The sequence below is a fragment of the Rhinolophus ferrumequinum genome, chromosome 23 (genome assembly GCF_004115265.2).
Source record: "Rhinolophus ferrumequinum isolate MPI-CBG mRhiFer1 chromosome 23, mRhiFer1_v1.p, whole genome shotgun sequence".
Taxonomy (NCBI): domain Eukaryota; kingdom Metazoa; phylum Chordata; class Mammalia; order Chiroptera; family Rhinolophidae; genus Rhinolophus; species Rhinolophus ferrumequinum.
This window is the reverse complement of record NC_046306.1, coordinates 126,990-149,815: the sequence shown is the minus strand read 5'-3', so window position 1 is coordinate 149,815 and position 22,826 is coordinate 126,990. Positions and strand designations below refer to the sequence as shown.

General features: G+C 63.4%; 3 protein-coding genes across 18 annotated transcripts; 1 reads left to right on the top strand and 2 right to left on the bottom strand.

Annotated features, from left to right (window-relative positions):
* The first annotated feature begins 4,057 nt into the window (after window positions 1–4,057).
* Window positions 4,058–11,735, top strand: TCEA2 (transcription elongation factor A2). Of its 2 annotated transcripts, none has more exons than XM_033095210.1 (10): window positions 4,058–4,288; window positions 7,022–7,084; window positions 7,383–7,488; window positions 8,444–8,534; window positions 9,534–9,664; window positions 9,885–9,941; window positions 10,358–10,512; window positions 10,578–10,724; window positions 11,253–11,324; window positions 11,516–11,735. In XM_033095210.1, the coding sequence occupies exons 1-10, from the start codon at window positions 4,217–4,219 to the stop codon at window positions 11,522–11,524; spliced, it is 903 nt and encodes a 300-aa protein (XP_032951101.1). In that variant the 5' UTR covers window positions 4,058–4,216; the 3' UTR covers window positions 11,525–11,735. The 2 variants fall into 2 exon arrangements, with proteins under 2 accessions (XP_032951101.1, XP_032951102.1); XM_033095211.1 differs by lacking the exon at window positions 4,058–4,288 and adding an exon at window positions 4,756–4,915.
* A 753-nt stretch (window positions 11,736–12,488) lies between these two features.
* RGS19 (regulator of G protein signaling 19) lies at window positions 12,489–18,193 on the bottom strand. 13 transcript variants are annotated; one of them, XM_033095377.1, is made up of 9 exons: window positions 16,996–17,458; window positions 16,681–16,692; window positions 16,499–16,542; window positions 15,777–15,788; window positions 15,022–15,137; window positions 14,733–14,851; window positions 13,650–13,724; window positions 13,283–13,517; window positions 12,489–13,216 (listed from the first exon to the last, which is right to left on the bottom strand). In XM_033095377.1, the coding sequence occupies exons 1-9, from the start codon at window positions 17,181–17,183 to the stop codon at window positions 13,025–13,027; spliced, it is 993 nt and encodes a 330-aa protein (XP_032951268.1). In that variant the 5' UTR covers window positions 17,184–17,458; the 3' UTR covers window positions 12,489–13,024. The 13 variants fall into 13 exon arrangements, with proteins under 13 accessions (XP_032951268.1, XP_032951256.1, XP_032951259.1 ...); XM_033095368.1 differs by lacking the exons at window positions 15,777–15,788; window positions 16,681–16,692; window positions 16,996–17,458 and adding an exon at window positions 17,509–18,046 and having other exon boundaries at window positions 12,492–13,216; window positions 15,022–15,116; window positions 16,429–16,542; XM_033095367.1 differs by lacking the exons at window positions 16,499–16,542; window positions 16,681–16,692; window positions 16,996–17,458 and adding an exon at window positions 17,509–18,046 and having other exon boundaries at window positions 12,492–13,216; window positions 15,022–15,116; window positions 15,777–15,867.
* A 3,077-nt stretch (window positions 18,194–21,270) lies between these two features.
* On the bottom strand, window positions 21,271–22,813 carry LKAAEAR1 (LKAAEAR motif containing 1). 3 transcript variants are annotated; one of them, XM_033094196.1, is made up of 3 exons: window positions 22,757–22,813; window positions 22,186–22,598; window positions 21,271–21,995 (listed from the first exon to the last, which is right to left on the bottom strand). In XM_033094196.1, the coding sequence occupies exons 1-3, from the start codon at window positions 22,767–22,769 to the stop codon at window positions 21,426–21,428; spliced, it is 996 nt and encodes a 331-aa protein (XP_032950087.1). In that variant the 5' UTR covers window positions 22,770–22,813; the 3' UTR covers window positions 21,271–21,425. The 3 variants fall into 3 exon arrangements, with proteins under 3 accessions (XP_032950087.1, XP_032950086.1, XP_032950088.1); XM_033094197.1 differs by having other exon boundaries at window positions 21,614–21,790; window positions 21,873–21,995; window positions 22,186–22,759; XM_033094195.1 differs by having other exon boundaries at window positions 22,186–22,759.
* Between the last annotated feature and the right edge of the window lie 13 nt (window positions 22,814–22,826).

The following is a 22,826-nucleotide window of genomic DNA, read 5'->3' as shown; positions in this document are numbered from 1 at the left end:
CCCAGGAGGGTGTTCTGGAACAAGGCAGGTGGGTGGGTCTGAGAAGGTTAAGTGCCGCTGTCCCCCACCCTGGGGGCTCCTTCTGATTCGTTTCCACCTCCGATCTCTAATAATAAGGAGCCCTCCTCGATGGACACGTCCACATAGCTCACAGCCTCCAAACCCAGCCTGGCCTCCCTGACTTGGCAACTTTTTCTGGGGTACATGTGGCCCTCAACTCGGTCCCATCTCAGCAGTGGTGGAGGGTCTGTGGGCCCTGCCTGGATCTAGGGGGTCCGTGTCAGGGGAGACCAGTCCGTGGCCTGTCTGTGGGGCTCCCCTGCACGGCAGCAGCTGCTAAATGTGGGTCCCTTCCCATATGCCCTTGCTGCTTCCTTCTTCCTTCTTGTTACACGTACTTACTGAGCACCTACTAGGTGTCTTGGGGTCGGGGGATGCGGCAGGGGACCCAGGCCACGTTCTCAGAGAGTCTGTGTGTATGGTTAGCGTGTGCCCGGTGAGGCACGTGTGAGCAACCTCCGCGTCCCGTGTGACTGGGGCGAGTGGGTGTGTGCATGTCCAAGACTTACGAAAGAGGAAGTGAGTCTCTTCACCTGGAGAGGGGTGGGTGGGATGTGGAAGGACCCAGCCCTGCTGGGCGCCCTATGGAAGCCTCGGCCAGGCTTCCGTGACACCTGGATACAGAACCCAGGATTCTGTCACCCTCTGGGCGCAGCCCTCTGAGGGCACAGGAGGGTCTGGGGGAGGAAGTCCTGAGGTTGGGTAAGGTCCCTGAGGGGCCTGGGGTAAGGTGAGACTGTCCTGAGCAAGGTTCTGGGTATCGTGAACTCATAAGGGGCCCCAGGACCAGGGACTTCTAAGGTGGGGAGTCGGGAGTTTGGGGCTGGCCAGTGCGACACCAGCTTGAGCTCTGGCGAGGGTGGGACCCACCTACAGCCTCCACGAGTGAGGCGCTGTCTGCAGGGCTAACCACAGTCCCACTCCAGCCACTCCCCCGTGGTGGTGGGAACCCACTGGACCTCCCTAGGGGGTGGGTGGTGGCTACCTGGCCAGCAGGCTGGCCTATGGCTCACTCCCGCCACCTAGAGGCCAAGGCTCAGGGTGGGTCCCAAAGGCCTGGGGCTCCACAGCGCCTTGGTCTCCTTCCTCCTCCAGCCTCTGCTGAGATTTGCTAGGCGCCTTGCAGGCTGTCTCCGTGGCCGACGCCGGAGGCTGTGGAGGTGGAGACCACCTGGCTTCTCACAGAGGAGCAAGGGCCCAAGGTGGGCCGGCAGCCTGGGCCCTCCACTGCCGCTGGGCATGGGAAGGGCCCTAGCTGGGCTGACGGCTCCTCCTTTCCTCCGTGCCCTTACTGGTGCCACAAAATGGGCAGTGCCCAAAGTGAAATTCATAGGGTCACAAAGGACACCAATTGCTCCGAAACAGTTACCAAAGTGTTTTCTAAAATGTGTGATGCAGAAAACTGAGTTCCCCGCTGCAGTGCGCTCGTGTGTGCTGTGGTCAGTGCCCACCCTGCTGAGCCGAAGAAAGGACCCCTTCCGCTTGAGAGCACTAGGATTCTTTCCCACTGATTCTTTTCGCACGGGGTTGGTCCCTGACCCTTAGTTCAGACCTGCCGGGGTCTCCTTCCCACCCCACCCAGCCCACCACCTCAGCTCCCAGACCTGCCCTGTCTCCATCTCCCCGACCCCATGGCACCTCTCCTGTGACCCCCTCTGCCCTCTCGGCAGCTTGAATGTCATAGTGGCTGGGGTACAAACTCCAGGCCACTACCCACCTCCCCGTCCTGGGACACCCTCTGTACCCTTGGGACACCCTCTGTACCCTTGGGACACCCTCTGTACCCTGCCACCTGTAGACAAAGGACAAAGTCCCCAGGGCCCCACTCGCACTCCTGGGGGTACAAAAGGCAGGGGTCTTCATTCTTAACCAGCTCCCTAGTCATGCTTGAGTCACCGCGCTAGCACACCTTTGTGGCCTAAAACATTCAACCCAGCCAAACACTTAGAAGCGTCCCTTATGCCAAGCCCCTTGCATGGGAGCGTGGGAGACGTTCCCTCGCAAGGCTGTCCATGCAGGGCCAGGGTAAGTCCTCAAGCTGGTTTTCTGGGGTGTCTGCATGCCCGCTCCCCTCCCCAGCACTTTGTGCTTATCCGTCCCATGGAGATCACATGGGGACTGGCCTTGACACTGGCTCTTTGTCCAGGGGGCTGTGCTGATGGCCCAGACCCTGCTCCAGTGGACGCCTGGGCCAGAGTTAGGTGTTTCGAACAAACCCTTCTTGAAAGCCCAAGTGATGCATCTGAGAGGCCTGTCCTGATCCTCTCCTTTTGGCTGTAATCTTCGGGACCTGAAGCTGTTCTGAGGTCTCTTGGACACGCACCTCCGTGCTCCAGATGGTAGAGGCTGTGGGCTCTGCTCCATGCTGATCATCTGGGTTGACACTCCCTCCCCTGTGCTCTAGCCTTTGCTGAAGCTGTGGCTGAACTCTGTGTCTCAGGATCCTTTGTGGCACTTGGAAGCGTCCAGCATGAGGGGAGTCCCCTCCAAGTGGTCCTCGAACCAGCTCACCTGTCGGGGAGCTCCTGTGGGCTTTGGGGAGCCAGTTCTGAGTCTTTGCAGCCTGATCTCAGAGGTTGAGTTCTCTGGGGTTCCTGCTGGTTATTGTTTTACAAGATGCTGGCCAGCTGTCTGTTGAGAGGGAGGTTGAAGGGTGTGTGGCTGGACCCTCAGAGGCTGCACACTCACTTCGACCAGGTGATTCTGGCCACGAGGACATGCTTGGTTGGGCTGGGCTCAGAGCTCTGGCCCAGACTCACAGTGAGGGGCAGAATCAGAGCCGGACTGTAAACCGGAGGTGCTGTGTTCACCTGTCACAGGGCGTCCGTTCTGGAAAACCTTTGCTTTTTGAATTCCACACTTTTTCCTTATAATTACTAAGGAATCTCATAACCTACCCTGGTTCGCTTTTCAGTTTGGCTGCCGGGAAGCTCAGTTGCATCTAGTTAATGCCACTCAGAGTCCAAGGCATGGTCAGCCTACGTCATCTGGACAGCCCCTCTCCCACCTGGCCTCAGTTACTTGGCTTGAATTTCAGTGGCTGTGGGGCCCACAACTGTAGGCCCTGTCCCCTGGCCTCTACCCTCCCCCAGAATTGTGCCCCTTCCAGCACACCACCCAGCCTCTGCATCACTGAGGAGGTGGTACCCGCCTGGTGGAGATGCTCCCCTGCCCTCCTCCTCAACCCTCCCGGGGCCAGGCCATCCCTTCAGCTGAGTGCAGTAGGGCCCTTCCCAAGGACCTCCAGCAGCAAATTGCTGACACTGTCTCCTGCCCTGAATAAGCTCACAGCAGCCCTGTGAGGTAGACACCGAACACATCCCCATTTCACAGACAGGGAGACGGAGGCACAGAATGGTCAATGACTTGTTTGAAGTGACAGCCAGGGATTCACACCCACTAGCTGACTCCGGGGGCAGGGGCCTTGCCCACGCAGCCCCTGCAAGTGCCCTGGCACCTTCCTACCCCAGCTCTGGCTTCTACACTCCGCATCCAGCTACTGCTCCCTCCCACCTCAGGCTCCCCAGTCGAGGCCTCAGAGGCCAGAATCTAGGCCAGAGCTCAAGGGAGTCTCCCGCAGGACTTCGCTGTAGGGCAAGGGAGTCATGGTCCGGCTGCCCCCGGACAGCGGAAGGTACTAGAGGAGGGCTTAAAGGGGATGGAGCAGGGGAAATGCCTTCGCCAGCTCCGCGTAGTCGGGCCCCCGGCCGCTCCCGGGCGGAGGGTCCGGAGGGAGGCTCCGTGGTCCACGACGCAGCCAGCACGCACTTCCTAGCCCCACGGGCCACCGCAGCGCCCTCCACGGGCTACCCGGTCGCGCGAGGGCTTGTGGGACTGAGAGTCGTTCGGGCCCGTAGGCCTCGAGACGGCCCGCGTCAAGACTACCATTCCCAAGAAGCTGTGCGCGCCCGCATGCTCCTGGGAGGTGTGGTCCAGGGCGGCGAGGGAGCGCGCCAGACGGGAGGGAGCGGGAACTACATGTCCCAGGATGCAGCGCGGCGGGCGCGGGGCTGGGGGTTTGAACCGAGGGTCTCCCGCCCGCTGCAGGGCTGCGTCGGCTGCGGCGGGTGCGGGCGGCGGCGACGGCCTTGGCCGGCGTCTGGGTCGGGAGGCTGAGACTGGCGCGGCGGGCGCTGGGGGCGCTGCCCCTGAGGCAATGATGGGCAAGGAGGAGGAGATTGCGCGGATCGCCCGGAGGCTGGACAAGATGGTGACCAAGAAGAGCGCGGTGAGGGGCGCGGGCCGCCAGGACCCCGGGACCCCCGCCCCGCCGAGCCCCCGCCGAGCCTGCCGAGCCCCCGTCAGGGCCGGGGAGACCACCCGGGGTGCAGAACGAGACCCCGCCCGGGCAGAGACTCCCGGGACGCGGGGAGACCCCGCTGGTGGCAGAGAACCCTGCCCTGGGCCAGCCCTGCCCTTCACCCTCGCACCCACGGCAGAGGCCGCGATCCGGCCTGGACCTTGTCCCAGCAACCACCCGCTCTGGACTCAGACCCCAGCTGCCAGGCTGATACCCCGCAGGCCTGAGATCCGCCCCCTTTCCTGTCCCCTAATCTCAAAGCCCCTCCGGGAGCCGGGCCAGCGGAGACCTTCCTGGGCCCCGCCCCTCCAGGCCTTGCGACGCCCCCGCCTGTTCAGCCCTTTCTTGCTGGCCTGCTCGCCCCCGTGCTTCCCTCCTTCCCTTCCTGGGCATCCTCAGGGCACCCCCCCATCATCCCCCTACCCCAGGTCTCCCACACCTATGCTCTGCCTGCGAGAGTTTAGAGTGTGAGACTGGCCCGCTTTTGCCCCGGAGCCTGAGCCTCCCCTGCCTCTGCCGGGCCTGGGGCCCGGCCCTCGTCATCTTCACAAGCAGGTAGAGGCCTTTCCTGGTCCTGAGGGCCCTTTTCTTCTCTGTCGCCGCCCCATAAGAACCGGGTTTCCTAATAAATTATTTCCCTTCTTTAGCCAGAACTCAGCTAGCAGCAACTGGGGAATGGGTAGGCAGGCAGGGACACTGGGGAAAGGAGCCCTAGGAGGTCGGGAGAGACCCTGGCCAGCTGTGCCTGCTGTGCCGCAAGCGAGCCTCTGGAGGTCGCTGTGCCCTGGTCTCCGAGGGGCCAGCCAGATGTGGCTCCAGTTCCAGCCCCCCTCCGCTACCAGACCTTGGCGACTGCATACACTCACACGGAAACATCCTTGGTGGGTGGTACCTGCCTCCAGCGTGAGTGTGTGTGTGTGTGTGTGTGTGTGTGTGTGTGTGTTCCTGGCTGGCTCCCTGGGAGGCTCAATACACACCAGCCGTGCTCCCCTCAGACTGCTTTTGGGGCCAGCGGAGCCGTGGCCCCAGAGGTGGGTCCAGGGGGCTCAGTCATGGGCTTTCGAGACCTGCGCAGCCACCCCATGGCTGTGCTTGTACTGCTAATTTGGGGGTAACTTTGGGTTGAGCCTGGGTCCCTCCTGACCCTGGTTTCGGACAGGCGTCTACACTGGATCTTGGCCAGGGGCTGGCTCCCACTCATTCATCCGGCAAGCTACCCCCCATTGTGTTCCTACCCTGGGAGGCCCTGGGCAGCGCTGAGCAGTGGTGTGGAAACTAACCTCTAGAGTTGACCAGAGAAAGAAGCTACTCCCCACCTCCCCATGAACGGGACAAAACAAACGACCGCTCCCCTGTGGGGACAGAGATGGGCCCACCAGAATGGTGTGTGGGGGTATCCAGGTGGGAGCCCAGCATGAAGCTCCAGGGGAGGAAGAAGGGGAGCAGCTGTGGCAGGAACGGTGGCTGGGGGGACTGGGGGTGCTGTGGGGTGAGGAGTCAGCTGGCAGTACTGGTGTTTTCACTGCCTGCAAGTCCCCTGGGGGGTCAGGGACTTGTTTAGGCCTCTCTGGTCTGGAGCAGGACGAAGCCTGAGGCTCCTCGTGAAAATGATCAGTTAGCAGCACTGTGCTGTGGGCTCTGGTGACCATCTGTCCCTGCTGAGATCACCCCAAGGCTGGACTCCACAGCCCCAGGGGCAGGGCTTGCTGGAGGCCATGAGGAGGGTGCTGTAGCCTGAGCAGAGATGCCACCCAGATTGGTGGCAGTGTGTGTGTGGGGGTATAGGCCAAGGCTTCCCAGGACCTGGGCTGCAGGACATAAGGCTCTCACAGCCTTGGGTGGCTGGGTTGGTCATGTCTGCCTCTTCCTGTAATGGGAGACACACACACGAAAACACATCAGTGCATCAAAAAGTGAGGTGTCTGTGGAGGAAGGCAAAGTGGGGGGGTCTTGCAGTTTTAAGCAGGAGGGAGAGGACTTGCTGAGAATATCTCTTTTGAACAAAGCTCTGGAGGGAAGGAGGGCAGTCTTTGACATATTGGGAGATACGTCCGTGGCAGTGGGGGCAGCAGGTGCAAAGGTCCTGGGGCAAGCAGCTTGGCACACAAGCACTGAGGAGCTGTGCCTGGAGTGGAGAGATGCAGCCCATTTGTGCGCGGCTAATGTGAGGGCTTTGAGGAGACAGATGGGTGGGGGAGGGGCAGAGAAGGGAGCGGGGCCTGTGACAGTGGTCCAGGTGGGGGGGTGGCTGGCCAAGGGGTAATTTGAGTCCTGGAGACACCAATGGGTGGGGACTTGTAGATGCTGGGCGTGGATGTGGTGTGAGTGGAGGTGCCCTGAGGGTTTGGCCTCAGCTGCGGTCACTGTTCCTGGGTCAGACCCTCTCAGCCGACAGGTGAGCTACTTTGGGAAGAGGCTGCCTGACCCACCTGGCAAAGGACATGGGACGGACACCTTCACCAGGCTGTGGCTCTCAAAGGTGTTCCCCATCGTCCTGTGTGGGGCAAGAAGTCGCATGACCTGTGGGTGCTGGGCTTGAGTGCATAGCCACTTCCCTTCTCATTCCCACCCTCCCTGAGCACCTGATTCCAGGTGGATTTCCAAACTGTCACTGCCTTGTGATCTCAATGTCATTTACGAAGATACCCCTTCTCCTCCTAGGAGGGAGCCATGGACCTGCTGCGGGAGCTCAAGGCCATGCCTGTCACACTGCACCTGCTGCAGGTAGGGCCCTGCATGTCCCCTGCCCAGATAGCCCCTGGGCGCCTCGCAGGGCTTCCTTGGTTAGCACAGACACCTGCCTGAGGAGACAGTCTCTGCCTTTTTCAGTTGTTGGAGATGGGGAGGGGCATTGAGGGTAACCACCCTGTCCTCACAGAGGCTCCTGGGTCCCAAATGGGGCAGTAGCCTGGGGGAGAGCGTTCACCTCCCCAGCTGGTCCTGGGCGCCCGCCCTGTGGGAGCCTCCAACTGTCTGTGCGGAGGTCTGAGCCCTGCCCCAGCCCAGACTGCTTGCCTTGCAGTCCACCCGCGTCGGCATGTCCGTCAACGCCCTGCGGAAGCAGAGCTCCGACGAGGAGGTCATCGCACTGGCCAAGTCGCTCATCAAGTCCTGGAAGAAGCTCCTGGGTGGGCTGAGTGCGGGGGCGAGGGGCACCCCAAGGGCGCAGGCCCCTCGCCGGTCAGCACTGTGGGGTCACCTGGGAAAGGAACGTGACAGACCTCGTCCGGAAAGCCAGGGCTGAGGGCTGCTATGTGGAGCTAGGAGAGAGGAGATTGAGAGTGGGGGCAGGGCTGGGGCAGTTGCACAGGCATCAGCCCCTGACCAAGCCAGCAGGTGACGGGAGGAGGGAAAGGGGGACTTGGGGGAGAAGAGGCAAGGAGGTGGAAGGTGGCAGAAGGGGGGGGCAGTACTGCTCAGAGGGACCAGGACAGCCTCTTCCTGGGGACAGCGGGGTGACTGGGGGTTGCAGGGATGCCCATCTCTGGACCCTGAGGCCTCTCCTGGGTATGTCCAAATCCTTGCAAAAGCAGATGTGTGTCCTGGGCCTCCCTCCATCCCTGTGTGGCCATAAGGCCATGTGTTGGACAAGTGTGTTTGCTCTGGTGGCGTCTAGGACGCTCGTCCTGTGAGAAGGTCCCCAGCGCAGGATGGGGTTTCAGGAAACTTGTGGGAGACACGCTCAGTGGGCAGGCTCCTTGTGGTGCCTGAGGCCCAGGTGGGGGATGGCCGTGTACTGCCTGCCTGGGGTGATCCGGTGCTTCAGCCATGGAGGCCGTCACCGCAGGGGCTTTGTGCTTAGGGATTATCCTGGGTGGGTGGGCGGCAGGGAGGGTCCCAGAAAGGCCCATAGGCAGCCAACTTGAGTGGGAGCCATGTCAGGACCTTCTAAGGCTGGGGCTGAGGGCCCCAGTTGGTCATTAGCAGGAAGGCTCAGCGGGTAGGACCTGGTGGGAGCTGGGTGGGTGGGCTGGCAGGCTGCTAAGGCTGTGCCTGGGTGGTGATCTGCTTCCCCTGGCCGGGCCCTGCCCTCTGGGTCTGCCTGCTCCTAGCCAGCTCCCCACCCTTTCTGGGCACCTGCAGATGCTTCAGACGCCAAAGCCAGGGAGCGGAGGAGGGGCGAGCCTCTGCCCACATCATCCTCCAAGGAGGCCTCCGAGGCCAAGGATCCCAGGTAGCACACCTGGGAGGCGGATGCACACCTCTGGCCGCCAAGCCCCACTTGCCCGGCCTGAGGGTTCTGATCTCTGTGTGCCCCGGATGGCTGAGGCCACTGAACACGGGCCCTTCTGGCTACTCAGAAGGGCCTCTGCCCAGGGAGCCATGCCTGGCCTGGTCGGCCTCCCGATGGACACTTCCCCTCCAGAGCCCCTCTGGACACTGTCTTCTCAGCCCCTGCCATTGGAGGGGTGAGGCTGTGTCCTGGCTGCCAGGAGCCGCGGTCTCGCATCCCAAGTGGGGCTGTGGGAGCCCCTGCCCTCGTCCCCTGCTCCAGGCCCCCTTCCTCGGTCGGGTTCTCAGTGGCCAGCTCATGTTGCACCCCATTGAACTGGCCTCACTTCCTGTGGGCCCCCCTCTTTGTGGGTGCCCAGGCTGCAGTGGGGAATGGCCGAGACTGCTTTGCCTTTGACCCCTGGGCAGCAGTGGCCAGGGGCTTGGAACGGCTGACCTCTGGACTCACCAGAGGCTCATCTGCTACCTGCCCCAGTTGCTTTTCCTTCTGGAAGCTGCTTCCACTGCCTTTCTGGGGGTCACAGGGTTATGAGGTGCAGGGCATGAGGGGAGGGCTGGTGCAGCCTGGACGTCAGGCAACTAGTGGTGGGGGTGCCTGGCCCTGTGAGGGCATTCGTGCTAGGTGGGGGGGACCCCCAGCCCTGTCTGCCTCTCCCTGACCTGGCAGCTGGTATTGGGTGGTGTGGCCCTGTGTTCCGGGCCTCCCTGAAGGCGGGGACCCTCATGGGCAATGCTGTCCCCATTGTGACCCCATTGGAGGAGCGCAACCCCAACGAGCCTCACCGCCTCTGGCTAGCTGGGCAGACCCCATGGGCATGCTGGGCTGGACCACAGATGGGCAGTGTCATGGCTACTCTCTGGGTGGAACAGATGGGATTGCCTTTCCTGGGAACGGCGTCTCACAGGTTCACATGGCCTGGCCGGGCCTGTCTCTCTTCAGTCGCAAGAGGCCAGAGCTGCCGAGGACACTGTCGACCCCAAGGATGACCACATTCCCCCCGGTGCCGGTCACCTGTGACGCTGTGCGTGACAAGTGCCGTGAAATGCTGACTGCCGCTCTGCGGACCGACCGTGAGTGCCCAAGAGGGCCGCCACCGGCAGAGGCCCGCGGCCAGAGGGTCCTGGGGGGCCCTCTCCCCAGCCCACGCTGCTGACCCCAGGTGGGCTCAGGGGTCTTTGGGGACACAGGGCACCAGGATCCTGGGCTCTGCTGCTGGGCGCCGACAGGCTTAGAGGTGGTGGGTGGAGCCAGCGAAGGGGGGAGGCTGGTAGTCAGGCCTGCTCCCCGCAGGTGACCACGTGGCCATTGGTGCGGACTGCCAGCGCCTGTCCGCCCAGATTGAGGAATATATCCTTTGTGCAGGGGCTCGGCGCTGGGCTTTCTGGGGGGGTCTCCGGCCAGCCAGGCTCAGCTCCCCCTACTGGCCACTGCCTTTGGCCAGGCAGTGGGGTGGGCTCACCCCTCCTGACCAGTGGGGCCCCCTCCCGATCTGCTGAGGGGCTGATTCTGCCTGCTAGCGGGGCCTGGGTCCCTGGGATCTTCAGCCTGCAGCTGGGTCTCAGCCAGGAACGGGTCCAGCGGGAGCCCCATCCAGCAGCCCTTCAGCTCGCCAGCAGGCCTGGGTGGGTGGACTGACCCCTGTGTTGCTGGGCTCCTCTCCCCAGCCCAGCCCCCACCCCACGCAGCCCCACAGGGAGGCCCTCGCTGGCCCAGCGGGGCAGGTGGAGGGTAACAGCCTCTGATGGGTCCTTAACCGCCTACACGCATCTTCCGGGATGTGGGGAACACGGACATGAAGTACAAGAACCGCGTGCGCAGCCGCATCTCTAACCTCAAGGACGCCAAGAACCCTGACCTGCGGCGGAACGTGCTGTGCGGCGCCATAACGCCCCAGCAGATCGCCGTGATGACGTCGGAGGTGAGCCCTGTGGGAGGGGCGGGGCTGCCCTCGGGTTGCAGGCTAAGCGCAGCCCCTCGCTGCAGGACATGGCCAGTGATGAGCTGAAGGAGATCCGCAAGGCCATGACCAAGGAGGCCATCCGTGAGCACCAGATGGCCCGCACGGGTGGCACACAGACAGACCTGTTCACCTGTGGAAAGTGCAGGAAGAAGAATTGCACCTACACGCAGGTGGGCCAGCCATCCTCTCAGGACCCGTGTCCTCAGGGCTGCACACAAGGGCGCACACTTGCCCCCAGCTCTGCAGGCTGGGGTCTTCTCTCTCACGCCTGGACACATGCGGCGTGCATGGTTCCAGGGCTGGGGTCCAAGCCAGGAGTGATGGGTCACTTTGGGACCTCCCCCCTTGCCCAGGACCCCAGGTACCCCAGTGAGCAGCATCTCGCTGTGGTTCCTGCTTGCCGATGGGCACTAAAGTTGGGGGACCTGGCCTGGCCCTGTGTGGAGGGCCACCGAGGAGTGTTGCTGCTGGCAGGAGGGTGGGTGTGGTGTGCTGCCTGAAGGTGGCCGCAGGACTACGCTCAGTCAGACCTGTGGAGGTAGACGCCGATGTGGACCCCAAGGCATGTCAGGGGCCCTGGTAAAAGGAGAGTGGTTCGCGGCTGGAAGGTTGGAGTCACCAGTGCAGACTCAGCGCAGGGCGCACTCAGGGTCCCCGGGACCTCCCCGGGCTGCGCCCCTCAACACACCTTCCCATAGGTGCAGACCCGCAGCTCTGACGAGCCCATGACCACTTTTGTTGTCTGCAACGAGTGTGGAAACCGCTGGAAGGTAGGTGGGCATGCTCAGGCCACCCTGCCTGTTCTCTGGAGGTGGGTGTCTGCAGCCTGTGTGGGCTCTATGGTGTGAAGTGGGGGACACCCCACCCAGCCAGCCTTCTGGGAGCTTTGGAGATGGTGCTGGAGACCCAGTGGGGGTCATGGAGGCCGCGTGGCTGGACCGTCTCACACCCTTCCTTGCAGTTCTGCTGAGCCCTTGTGTAGAGGTGCCTGCAGCCGTGGGCCCTGGTCAGCACTAGCCGTCGTCCTCCTCGCGTCCTCTGGACACAGCTTCTCTGGAGACCCGTCCTGTGCCCTCCTCACCTCCCCCAGAGGGCAGCACGCCCTGCAAGCCCCCAACCTGTCTGTAGTGTACCTTTCTCCCTTTCCCCCCAAATTATTAAATGGTTTTTTGTTTTGGTCACCATGCTGTCCTTGGCCTTTGGTCCTGGTGGGCCATGCACAGGCTTGGGCTTTGAGCTCGGTACCCCACCACCACTGGGGACAGTCCTTCTCCATGGGGTCAGGTGACACTTGCAGTGCTGGAGGGAGGAGCCTGCTGGCCCTGCCTGTGTGCTTATGCTCACCGGCACTGACCAGGTGAGAGGGCCTTGGGAACAGACCCCAGGGTCTTCCTCCCCAGGCACTGCTGCTCAGGGCCCAAGGCTGACTCTGGGTCCCACAGCCCTTTATGAGGGCTGGTCCTCACCGCACCCCAAAGCAGCATGGAGGGGGGCACACCCTAAAGCACTTGCACACTGAATCGCTTTGCCTACCGGAAATCCAGGGAAGGGGGTGGCAAGCACATGTCTCATGGGGCCTGAGGGACAGTGGGCCTTGAGGGAGCTCACCCCCATCAGTGTCCGGCCCCAGCCAGCCAGCCTCTGGGGACGACCTTTGATGTATGCCAGGGGCCCCCTGCCCAGCCATGGCCTGGGCAGTGTGTCTCACTGCATTGCCAGTCTTGGTGAGGTGCCATGGGGGCCACACCTGCCCAGGTCTTGGCACCGTTGCTGGTGCAGGGCCCTCGCTGAGGAGGGGTGGGGTGGCGCACAGCACATGGTGCCAGGTCCCCTCACAGCCGGTCTGCTCCCCTGCCCTGGGTCTAAGACAATTCCTGATCCTCTAATCTCCCCCAAAGGTGGAAAGAGAGGAGACTTTTGCTTTAAAAATATCTTCAATTATAAGACATCCTATTTTGGGAGGAGGAGGGATGGAGATAAATATGAAAACATTTTCTTTTTTTGATAAAACACAGTGAGCAATGTTTCCAGGTTTAAAGTTAACGAACATAAAAGAAACTGGGGCCTATGGCCTGAGTCTTGTTCTGAGGCCTGGGTCTGAGTCCGTGCAGAAGGCTCGTTGGAGAGTCTCTCCATGACAGAAGTAGGCAGTATAGGGTTTCTCTTCTCCACTGAAGGTGTTCTCCAGGCCCCCCCCCCCCTGCTGCCTGGGGAGGGGCCCTAGTGAGGCTGGTGGGTCCAAGATGCCTCCTGGGAGGGCCCCTCCTCTCACCAGGCGGAGCCCCAGCAGGAGGGGCCGCTAGCCCTGAGGCTCACACCTGCCTCTTTGCTGTACCCTGGGGCCCCGGGCCCCCTGGATGGAGGGAGCTCCTGCCTGGGAGCTCCCCCAGAGTGCTGGGCCTGGTGTGCCTGCCACCTGCTGCCACCCACGGATGAGGGTGACCCCAGAGTGTGCTGGGCAGCGGGCAGCCTAGGCCTCGTGGGAGGACTGGGGGGCCCCCCGAAGCAGCAGCGCACGGTAGGTGGGGGAGCCGAGGAAGCGGGGGTAGGAGTCCCGGTGCATGAGTGTGTAGATCTGCAGCTGCGCGTCGTCGAACGTGTGCGCCGAAGGCTCCTGCATCTTCCTGTTGATGCCCTCCCGGACACGGGAGTCCAGGCTCACCTGCGGGACAGGCCATGGTCAGGGCCCGGAGGCGCCCCCCACCCGCACATACCCACCGCGGCGCACCTCCTTGGGGGAGAGGATGGACACGTAGTCCTCATAGATGAGCCGCGCCTTCTCGTCCACCGCGTGCTGGTTGGCCTCGGCCTTGAGCTCCTCGCAGGCCAGCCAGAAGAGCATGTTCTCCTCGCTGTACTCTGTGCGCAGGAACTCCCGGAAGGCTCCGCGGCCCGCCGGGCTGCGCATCAGCTTGTCGAAGGACTGCGCCCAGCTCTGCACCTCCTCGGGGCTTGGCGTGCTGCTGCGGGCACCCGCCGCCAGGTCAGGCCAGGTCAGGCCAGGTCAGGTCAGGCACCAGCCCTCCGCCCAGACCCTCACCCCAGGGGCAGGCGCGCGGCAGGGGGCGGGAGCTGGGGAGCGGGGCCCAACTCACCACGCCTCGCAGCTGGGGAGGGGCTGCAGCTTGCTGTCCTGGGAGGCCCGCCACGCCCGCCGTCGCTCTTCATTCCTGATGGCACACAGTCAGGTGGCACCGCCCTCCTCCTCCTCACACACACACACACACACGCACGCGTGTGGACACGAGGTCCGGGGCTCTTGGCACTGTGTAAACCCACTGCGGGTGGCCGCCGGGGGACCTGCTTCTTCCACCCTCCTGTCCGACTTCGGACCCCCCCGACCGCGGCCGTCTTCTTGCCTTTGGGACTTTCACGGGCTCCTGGTGCATGCCCCGCCCCCGCCCCGCCTGGTCCCGCCCCCTTCTCCCACAGGCCCCAGCCCAAGAGTCTGGCCCCCCGACTCTCCCTAGGGGACCGCCTTCCCTGCTCTGGCTCTAAAACCCTTACCTGCAAACCTCTCTCGAGGCAGAACCCACTTCTGCCCTCCCCACCTGCCGGAGCTCCAAGCTCTCAGTGAGTCCTGTTTGCCTCCCACCCCGGGGCCACCCCTCCCATCTCAGGTCTGAGCTCAGGCCTCGCCTGCTCACTGATCAGCTGATTGCCCTCTGGTTCCCACAGCGCTGTCCACTCAACAGCCAAGGGCCGGAAGCCTGGATGGGGCCAGGCCTCTGCAAGGCACCAACGAACAGCAGCTTCCCTAGAAAACCCTGGTACCACCAGGAGCCCCACGCCCACCCTCGCTCACTGCTCTGCAAGCTTGTCCCCATGGCCCGGGCGCCAGGCCTCTGCTCAGCTCCCCTCCACCTGACATAGTTTGGAAGGTCTGCTTTTGTCTTGTTGTGCTGTAGGGTTCTCAGAGCCAGTGGGGACCCGCAGGCTCATCAGTAAGCATGCGTTGAGCAAAGGGAGGAGGGGCCCCGCACACACAGAGGCCTGGGCTGCGGGCCACTGGTCAGCACAGCCCAACAGCCCCTGGCGAGTGCTGCGGGTGGCGGGGCACCCTGCCTGTAGGCAACACCTCAGAAGCCGCCCGAGGGTCCAGGGAACGGGCTCCTGGGCCCAGGTCTGCTCCACCCACGATGCCCACCCAGGCAAACCGTGCCCCAGTCCCCACGTACCAGCAGCTACAACAGCAACACCAGCAAAGGCAGCAGGGGTTGCGGCTGGAGGCAGCTGGCGGGGCCGCATCATGACTGGACATCGAGGGGGGCTGATCTGCCTCCTCTGGCCCTGTGTGCTGCAGGTAGATGGGGGCCATCTCAGCCACCCTGCGAAAGCTGCGGGCCCACCCCCGCCCGCTGGTGGCCATGCTCCCAAGGGCAGGACCCTTCCAGCCCCCTAGGTGTCCGAGGGCCTCCTCCTTCCCCAAGCCCCCGGGGACAGAGGCAGGGGTGTGGGGCGCTGCACCTGTTTCTCAACCTCATGCGTGGTGGGCATGGGTGGGTGCAGGACACCCAGGCTCCGTGGTGCTGGCTCCGGGACCCTCCCCACAGCCTGGGGTTCTGAGAAGAGAAGCCGAGGTTCTCAGAGAACCTGAGACCCCAGCCTCTGCATGCCCCCTGGGAGGGGTCCTGAGTCTTGCCCTCCTCACCCCTGCCCCACAGGGCCTGCTTCCTGCGCTCACCCCAGCTTCCACCAGGGCTGCGAGAGGTGCAGGGTCAGTGGGGAGAGGAGCCCGACAAGACCTCCAAAGGAGGTTCCGGGATAACCCCCTCTGCTCAGTCCCTGGGAAGCCGGAAGCCTGGGTTCCTCTTTCTTGGTTTCCGGCTCCTGGCCCCTCCCAAGGGGGCTTGGGGCCCCAAGGCTGGGGCTATCAGGTTGGTGCATAGGGGTGGTAGTCAGACATTCAGAATGCCACCCCAGGCCCCTCCATCCTGTGGTTGTGTGGGGAGGTGGGTAGGGTTGCTTCCCACCAGGAGTCCAGACCTGCCTGGGGGACCCAGATTAGGCCTGAGGCATAGAGGGTCTGAGTGGGACAAGGGGCAGGACTTCCTGAGGGTGCAGGAAGTAGGGCAGAACACGGGTGGGGAGGGCCGTGCGCTTCCAGGGGACCTCGGTCCTAGACGCTATGCTTGGTGCCCCCTTCCCCCAGCTGTCAACTAATGCCCCCGGTCTCCCTCCCCCCTCCCCCCACCAGGCTGCGGAAACCGCTGCGGCCTCACCACAGGGCGGGGGTGCCACGCCAGCCTGTCGGGGAAGCGGGGGCGGCAGTGGGCGGGGTCGTCTTGCTCCCGGGTCGGAGCTGCGGGGTCCCTGGGGGAGGCGAGGGGCGCGTCCTGCTCAGCCTCTGCACCGCACTTTCTACGCTGGAGGCGCGAGGGGGCGCTGAAGGCGCGAGCCGGTGAGCAGCCCCCGAGTGCCCCCCGAGAGACAGACCGCAGATCCCAGAGTCCGCGGGCGACAGTAGCCAATCAGCGGCCTGGAGGCAGTTTTGAACGCCTCCCCACCCTGCCCCTGCCTGCGCCCACCTAGGCCCAGGTGAGGACCCACACGACCTGGGGAAGCCCCCCTGCACTCTTCCACGAGGACCTTCCGCGGCCAGGAGGCTCACGACTTGGTTTCACTTTATTTTCTCATTCCTCAGCTCGTGCCTTTTAATCCCTGTTTGGCCCATCTTGGTCTCTTGGGGTCTCGGTGGTCAGGAGGGCAGGCAGCTTCTGGAGCAGGGCTCCGTGTGGGAGCGGTGCTGAGGTGACAGCAGCGACTCATGCACTTAGGGCACCCCTGCCTCCAGGGCTTGGGCACACAGAGGCCCCTTCTTTGACCCAAACCTGGGGGCTGAGTGCAGGGTCCCCTGGGGCCACCGTGCCTCACCACCTGCCCGGCTTCCCTCAAATCCTGGGGGCCTCCTCAAACGTGGTCCTAGGGCTCCCAGCAAGCAGATGGGGAAGCAGCAGCCCCACAGCCTTTCCCTCAGGGGTCAAGTTTCTAGGGAAAGGAAGGGGTGTGGCAACCTCTGAGGTTTGGTAGCTGTACCCCAGACCGGCTGTGACTTCCCCAGGCAGAAATGCTCTTCCTCCTCTGCACCCGCACCCACTGTGAGTGGGGGCAGGGCCCCAGTCCCACCCACCTCCAACCTAGCACCTGAAGACTATACCCACCTCTGCTGCCATCTCCAGCTCAGCTATGAACTGGAGGAGGGGACCTGCCTGAGAGTGCATGGCCCAGGTGCTAGGGGCCAAGTTTGGGGCAGAGCGGGTACCAGCCCATTCTGTCTGGGTTGCAGGCCCTGGACCTGACTCCCTGCACCCTTCTCAAGCTGGCTGGGGCCACCAGTGCCCCCAGGGCACCTGCTCTCTCCTGCGGGAAGAATAGGGTCTGTCTAGGTTTCTTGCCCCTCATTCTTGCATTCGGGAGGGGCTCCTTCCCTTCCCCCAGCCCCCCCCAAGCTTTGACCCCCCAGTCTGGGACAGGAGAGGCTGGCCAAGCAGCAAGTCTGGCCTCTGGGGACAGAGGCTCCCTCGGGAGCGGCTGCTGCTTTGCTCCACAGAAGGAAAAAGAACGTCCCCGAACCCGCCCAGTCCAAAAAAAGAATAAAAAAATGTGACAATCCCAGAAAAAAATGCCATAACCTTTGGGAGGGGGTTGACAGAGGGGCTCTAGTCCCTGCTTCTGATCCTACTCAGTACCTTTCCTAGCTGCTGCTCCCCAGCCCCCAGTTTGGCTGGTGGGGGAGCCCCAGCGTGGCTTTACAAGGCCGGTCAGTTTTCCTAACCCTGGTGACCCTCGCCCCCAGCCCACCTTTGCAATGGTGGGGGCGACTCACTTCTCTCGCGCTCTCTCTCCGCTGGTAGGGTCTGGCCTGGAGGAACCTGTCGCCTTCTGCAGGGGTCCCTTCCAGCCTCTGACGCCCCCACCCCTACCTCAAGGAACTCGCCATGGCGCCCCACTCACCAGCGACCCAAAGGCGAGGTGGGGGCGGGAGGGGCCACGTTCGGTCTGCACCCCCACCCTGACTGCCGAAGGGGCGTGCACTGCAGCAGCAGGGATTCGAGTCAGACGGCAGGGGACTCTCCTGCGGCGCTCTGGAGGGAGGTCGGCGCCGGGGGCCCCGATCGGCTGGGGCCGGGGGCGCAGCGCCTCCCCTGCGACTCGCAGGGCTCAGAGGCTGCCAGATCCAACGGGGCGGGGGCGGACAGGGTGTCCCGCCTCGGTCCCTCCCCACCAGGCTGAGGGGGGCGGGAGACGCGGAAACCTGGGTTCTTCCGGCCCCCCCTTTGAGCAATCACTTCCCCAAGCTTTGAGCTGCAGAAAAGGGGAACCCGGTTGCAGCGCCGACTCCCCCCGCGCGCGCGGTGGGGACGGGCTCCAGTCCCGCCGCGGCCCAGGGTCCACGTGGACCCCTCGGCGGGAGTCCTTGGGGTGCAGATCCCGGAGTCGGCTCCCGAGGCTCCCGCCCCACACGGCCCCGGGGCCCCGGGCCCGCAGGGGCAGGGCCGCCGTCCTCCGCGCCGCGCGCGTGCACTCACCGGCCGCGCTCTCGAGCCGCTCGCGCCGCCGCCGCCGCCGAGCCCGCGCGCTCCGAAGTCCGGCCGGATCGTCGGGGAGGGGGCGCAGGGTGCAGTGCGCAGGCGCCTCGGCCGCACTTCCCCAAAGCGCCGGGCTGGGACTTCCTCGCGCGGGGAGGCGCCCGGCCCGCCCCGCCCGGCGCGCCCCGCCCCGCGTTTGGCTGTTTCTGCGCCCCACGCGCCCCCTCCCCACCACCCCATAGAGTCCGGCCCAGCGCCTTGGTCCCCGTCGTCGCTTAGGGTGGCCCATGGAGATGAGGTGCTAATATTGGGGTCTCTGGCCTCCAGGCGGCCTGAGCTGGAACTGTAGTAGGTGGGGGTGTGGCCGTGCCCCCGACTCGGCCGGGCCATTCCAGCTGTGCCATTCATGTGAGTCGGCCATGAGCTTCCTGCCAGATGTGTGGCACGAGAGTCCTAGAGACGCAAGTGTCCCCATACGCTACTTGCCCCGCTGGAAAGGACTGTGTCGTGGTTACTCTAGGCCCCACCCTAGCCTTTCCCAGACTGGGTGCCCTCACCTGTAAAATGAGGTTAAGAGCCTGTTATCACCGCACTGTTACCACACTGTAGGGGGCTTCCCACGGAGGGGACCGGGGTCCTGTGCTGAGGTGAACCTGGATGCTGGGGGTATGGATTTTTGCCCCTGGAGTCACCACATGTCTCTCTCTATCTGTGGCTGCTGGCCGGCTCCCTTCTGACCCCTTCAGTTGCTCCAAGGTGTCATGCAGTTTAAAGCCACACTGTCCCCTTCCCTCGAATGTCCTGTCTCTTCTCTTTGGCTGATTCTCCTGGTACTTTATGACCTGGTACAGCTGTTAGTTCAATTTCTTATCCCAGCATGCTTACGGCCAGTGTCATAGTGGCTTTGACCCTGCTCTGGAAATGGTCCCCTGGACTCAGACCATATGTAGCTCCTGTCCCTAGTGCAGGCACTCGGCCTGGTGAGCTCCTGGAGCCGGTCCGGCTCACAGAGGGCCTCCCAACCGCACAAGTTGTCGAGATGTGAAGGGAAGTGGAGATTTTCCACGCACTCCTCATCATTCAGCAAGTTTCTGGCTGTCCCCTGAGCGGGACCTTGCAGTGAGCTAGACAGACCAGCCCTAGAGCAGATGAGACCCAGCCCGCAGAATGGGTGAGAGGTGAAGAGGGCCAGGGAGGGTAGAGGAGGCTGCATGGCAGGGGCTCAGGCCAAGCTGAGAGCGGGGAAGGTCAGAGAGGCCAGAGGGCCCTGGAGGCTGGGGTGCCTCTTGATGCTGTGTGCTCAGGGGCCCTGGCTGCCATGTTGGCAGGCTCCCAGGACAGGGCCCAGGCTGGAAGCCTGTCCAGACAGGAGACGACTGCTTCTCATTTACCCCAGATGACAGTCCTGAGAGGTAACAGCACAGAGATGGGCCAGCACCTGGCCAAGGTCACACAGCCAGGCGGATCCCACAGTGTGTGTGGCATCTCCACCCACCGCCTAAGACATGTGTAGGGCAACTGGTCATGGGTGGGGGTCAGCACACTTCCCTCCCTCCTCTGGCCAGTCCCCCACACCCTCTGGGTCTCCCGTACCTCCCCTGGGGAGTCTGTCTCTGCAGTGTCCCCGCAGCCCATGGAGGATCCCAGGTGGACTGGGGAGGAGCCCCTGAAGGCCATACAGCAGGAGATGTGGAGATGCGACTGACCCCAGGGCCCCCTGCCCAGAGCACAAGCCTCAGCCCGGCATCCCATCTGATCCCTCACGGCCCATGGGACGTGGTGCAGGCTTTGTTCTCGCAGAGCAGAAGCCACCTCCAGGCCCCACCACTTTCCTCAGACACTTTCTGAGGCTGGTCTGCGGACCTAGGGCCTGTCCCTGGTGGGATCAAAGGGCGCCCATATGCACAGCTGTCTGTGAGGCCGTCTTCTTGCTAGCCCTCTCCTCAGGGCTTTGTGCGTCTGCCCTGTCCCTCTGTCCTCAGGTGCCTGCCTAATGCAGTGACCCTGCCTTAGGAGCAATCGCTGTGGGGCACATGGCAACAGCGAGACCCTTGAGACTCCGTTTTAGAGATGAAGAAACAGAGGCTTAGAGAAGTGGAGAAATAAAATGTGCTTCTACTAAAATGATGAAGTCATCCTAGGCACTCAGTCTCTAGGCGTCCCCCAGAGACAGGGTGCTGGGTCCAGATGGCGGGGAGCCGGGCCAGGGGCCAGGGCTGGCTGTCCTCCATGCCTGTCTGGGTGCCAGTGGCCACCACTCCTGGGCAGTGGTTGCTTCCCCTTTTCTGTCTCTGTCCCTCACCCAAGCCACCTTCTCTGCCCCCCTCCTTCTCCCTCCCCCTCCCAACACACCCACTCCCCTTCCCACCTGCCACTACATGCAGCTCCCCACTCCCTCCCACTCCGCACATAGTTCTGGGTGTCCATCGACGCCAAAGGCAGCAACAGATGGGGAGAAGGGCTTGCTGAGGGCACGGAGGGCCCAGGTCTTCATCCTGAGCCGGGTCAGGGAGGGGCAGTGACCGCCACTGAGCAGGATTCCTGGCCAGACCCCAAGCTCTGACCTCTGCGCCCCTCCAGGGTCAGCTCTGCTGCTGCCCACTCAGCAGGAGGCCCCTGGCAGGGGTGGGGCTGGTCTGCGTCCCTGAGCCCCCGCTGGAGAGGTGGCTGAGAGAAATCCCGGGCTCTGCAAACAGCCTGTGTGGGAGAACAGTGTTCTTGAAGGTCTGTCCAGAATCATGGAGGTTCTTAAGGAATCCATAGGGTTAGCAGGACAGACAGGCTTGTCAGAATGGGGCAGGGGCGGCTTCCTTCTGGTCTTGGGTATGTACGTGGTGAGGAGGTAAGAGAGGCAGAGGGGACAGACGAGGCCATTCAGGATGAAAAGGAAAAACACAGGGTGATTTTCTGTCTGGGGCAGCAGGGTTCCCCTGAGGAGAACTTGCCCCTTCTCCAGTCTCCCAGCACAGCTGACGCTCCAGGTATTTTTTTTAAATTGGGGAATATTGGGGAACAGTGTGTTTTTCCAGGGCCCATCAGCTCCAAGTCATTGTCCTTCAATCTAGTTGTGGAGGGTGCAGCTCAGCTCCAAGTCCGGTCACCCGTTTTCAAGGTTGCAGGGGGGCACAGCCCACCATCCCATGAGGGAATTGAACCGGCAACCTTGTTGTTTGTTGAGACCTGGAGCTCTAACCAACTGAGCCATCCAGCTGCCCCATCCAAAGGCAGCTTTGTGTGCAGCTACTTCCTTTGCCCATAATGTCACCCTCCTCTCTGACACCCTGATGGGATGACCTGCAATCTGGGGGTCCCACTTCAGCCCCTGTCTCTCCCTGAGGCTGCTTACTTCTGGGGGTGTGACTTGCTAAGCCACATTCTTCTTCCTGCCCCCCATGGACTCAACAGCTGGAGGCTGCGGATTTGGGGGGGTGAGGGATGTCCTGGTTCCCTGTTAATGACGCCCGCCCACTTGCAACTTCCTACTTTGTTGGAGGAGCTCCACTCTGTGTACCCCAATGTCTGTGACGTCCTATGTCGGAGAGGCAGCATCCATCCCCTCCTTCTCTGCCCTGGGACGTGGAGACGGAGCGTAAAGACCAGCAGGCTCTTGGAGAATGAGAACTTTATGTGGGCAGGTGGGGTAGCCGTCAACGCGGGAAGATGTGGCCATCCACTGTCTCCTCCAGGATGGTCTCCAAGCGCCTCCGCTGCGGGGGAGAGGGGCTGGGGCCAGGTGTGGAGAGAGGAGGGCGGGGCCCTCTCTCCCCGCCTTCCCGGGCTGGCAGGCACCTCTTGACGGTCCAGGGGGTCCGGGATCCTCGTGGGCTTCAGCTGCGGAGGCAGGAACAGCTCCAGCCGGATGGCGGCGCGCGCGGACTTCTGCCGCTGGATGAGGAGCGAGATCTCCTCCGCCTGCCGGCCGGGGCGTGGCACGTGGGGTACCTCTGAGCCAGCGCGACGTATTGCCCTGCTCCGCCCCTCCCGCCGCGAGCCCCCGCGGGTCCTCCAGCCCCCTTTCCTCAGGGTCCCGGGCCGGCCTCCCCTCCCGGCCTGCCCCCCAATTCTCGCCTGCCTGCCCCTCCCTCTGAGCCCCTGGCCTCACCCGCAAATGGTTGTAGCGCAGCCGCAAGGCGCGGATTCGTCCACAAGCTTCCGCGGCCTTGAGGACACCGAGGAGCCGGTCTTGGCGCGCCGCGGGTAGCTCGAGTGATTTCGTCCACGCGCGCAGGTCGGGCATACGGTACCCCAGTTCCACTGACTCACGCGGGAAGATGGAAGCGGCCGCGCCCACGTCCTCAGGCAGGTCGCAGAAGAGCAGGTGGCGATGGCACTGAGCGGGATGCATGTCTGCCAGTGCCTCCGGTTTTAGGGTCCAGCCCGGCATGGGGAGCTCTCCCGCCGGCGCCCCCTTGGCGTGCTCCTCAGGGGACTCTGCACCCTGCGTGCCCTTCGAGGCTCGGTCCCGCGAGTCCCTGCGCCCGGCATCCTTTGCCGCCGGCGGTTGCATTCTCGGCCCTTGCCAAGGGGAAGAGGCATCGCCTTGTTGGTGCCCAGACGGTGTCCGTTTGGCACCTGCCCAGCCCTCTGGCCTGGCTTGGCCCCTCCAGAGTCCCCGCAGGCCCCACCCCCGTGGGTCCCGCACCTCCAGCATCTGCACCTCCGCTCACGCCTACCACGCGTCCCCATCAGCTCAGCCTCCCTACTCAGTGCTGCAGTCAGCTAGAACTTTCTGATCCTTTCGGG

Bases quoted from the DNA above. Each gene is read 5' to 3' on its own strand.
- TCEA2 (XM_033095210.1), top strand. From the start codon at position 4,217: ATGATGGGCAAGGAGGAGGAGATTGCGCGGATCGCCCGGAGGCTGGAC. The intron at 8,535-9,533 runs GTAGCACACCTG...GTCTCTCTTCAG, and splicing joins TCCGAGGCCAAGGATCCCAG to TCGCAAGAGGCCAGAGCTGC. The intron at 9,942-10,357 runs ATATCCTTTGTG...AACCGCCTACAC, and splicing joins GTCCGCCCAGATTGAGGAAT to GCATCTTCCGGGATGTGGGG.
- RGS19 (XM_033095377.1), bottom strand. From the start codon at position 17,183: ATGGCATTTTTTTCTGGGATTGTCACATTTTTTTATTCTTTTTTTGGA. The intron at 13,518-13,649 runs GTGAGTTGGGCC...GGGTGCCCGCAG, and splicing joins CTCCCCAGCTGCGAGGCGTG to CAGCACGCCAAGCCCCGAGG. The intron at 13,217-13,282 runs GTGCGCCGCGGT...CCTGTCCCGCAG, and splicing joins CCATCCTCTCCCCCAAGGAG to GTGAGCCTGGACTCCCGTGT.
- LKAAEAR1 (XM_033094195.1), bottom strand. From the start codon at position 22,734: ATGCTGGAGGTGCGGGACCCACGGGGGTGGGGCCTGCGGGGACTCTGG. The intron at 21,996-22,185 runs GTGAGGCCAGGG...CCCGGCCGGCAG, and splicing joins TGCGCTACAACCATTTGCGG to GCGGAGGAGATCTCGCTCCT.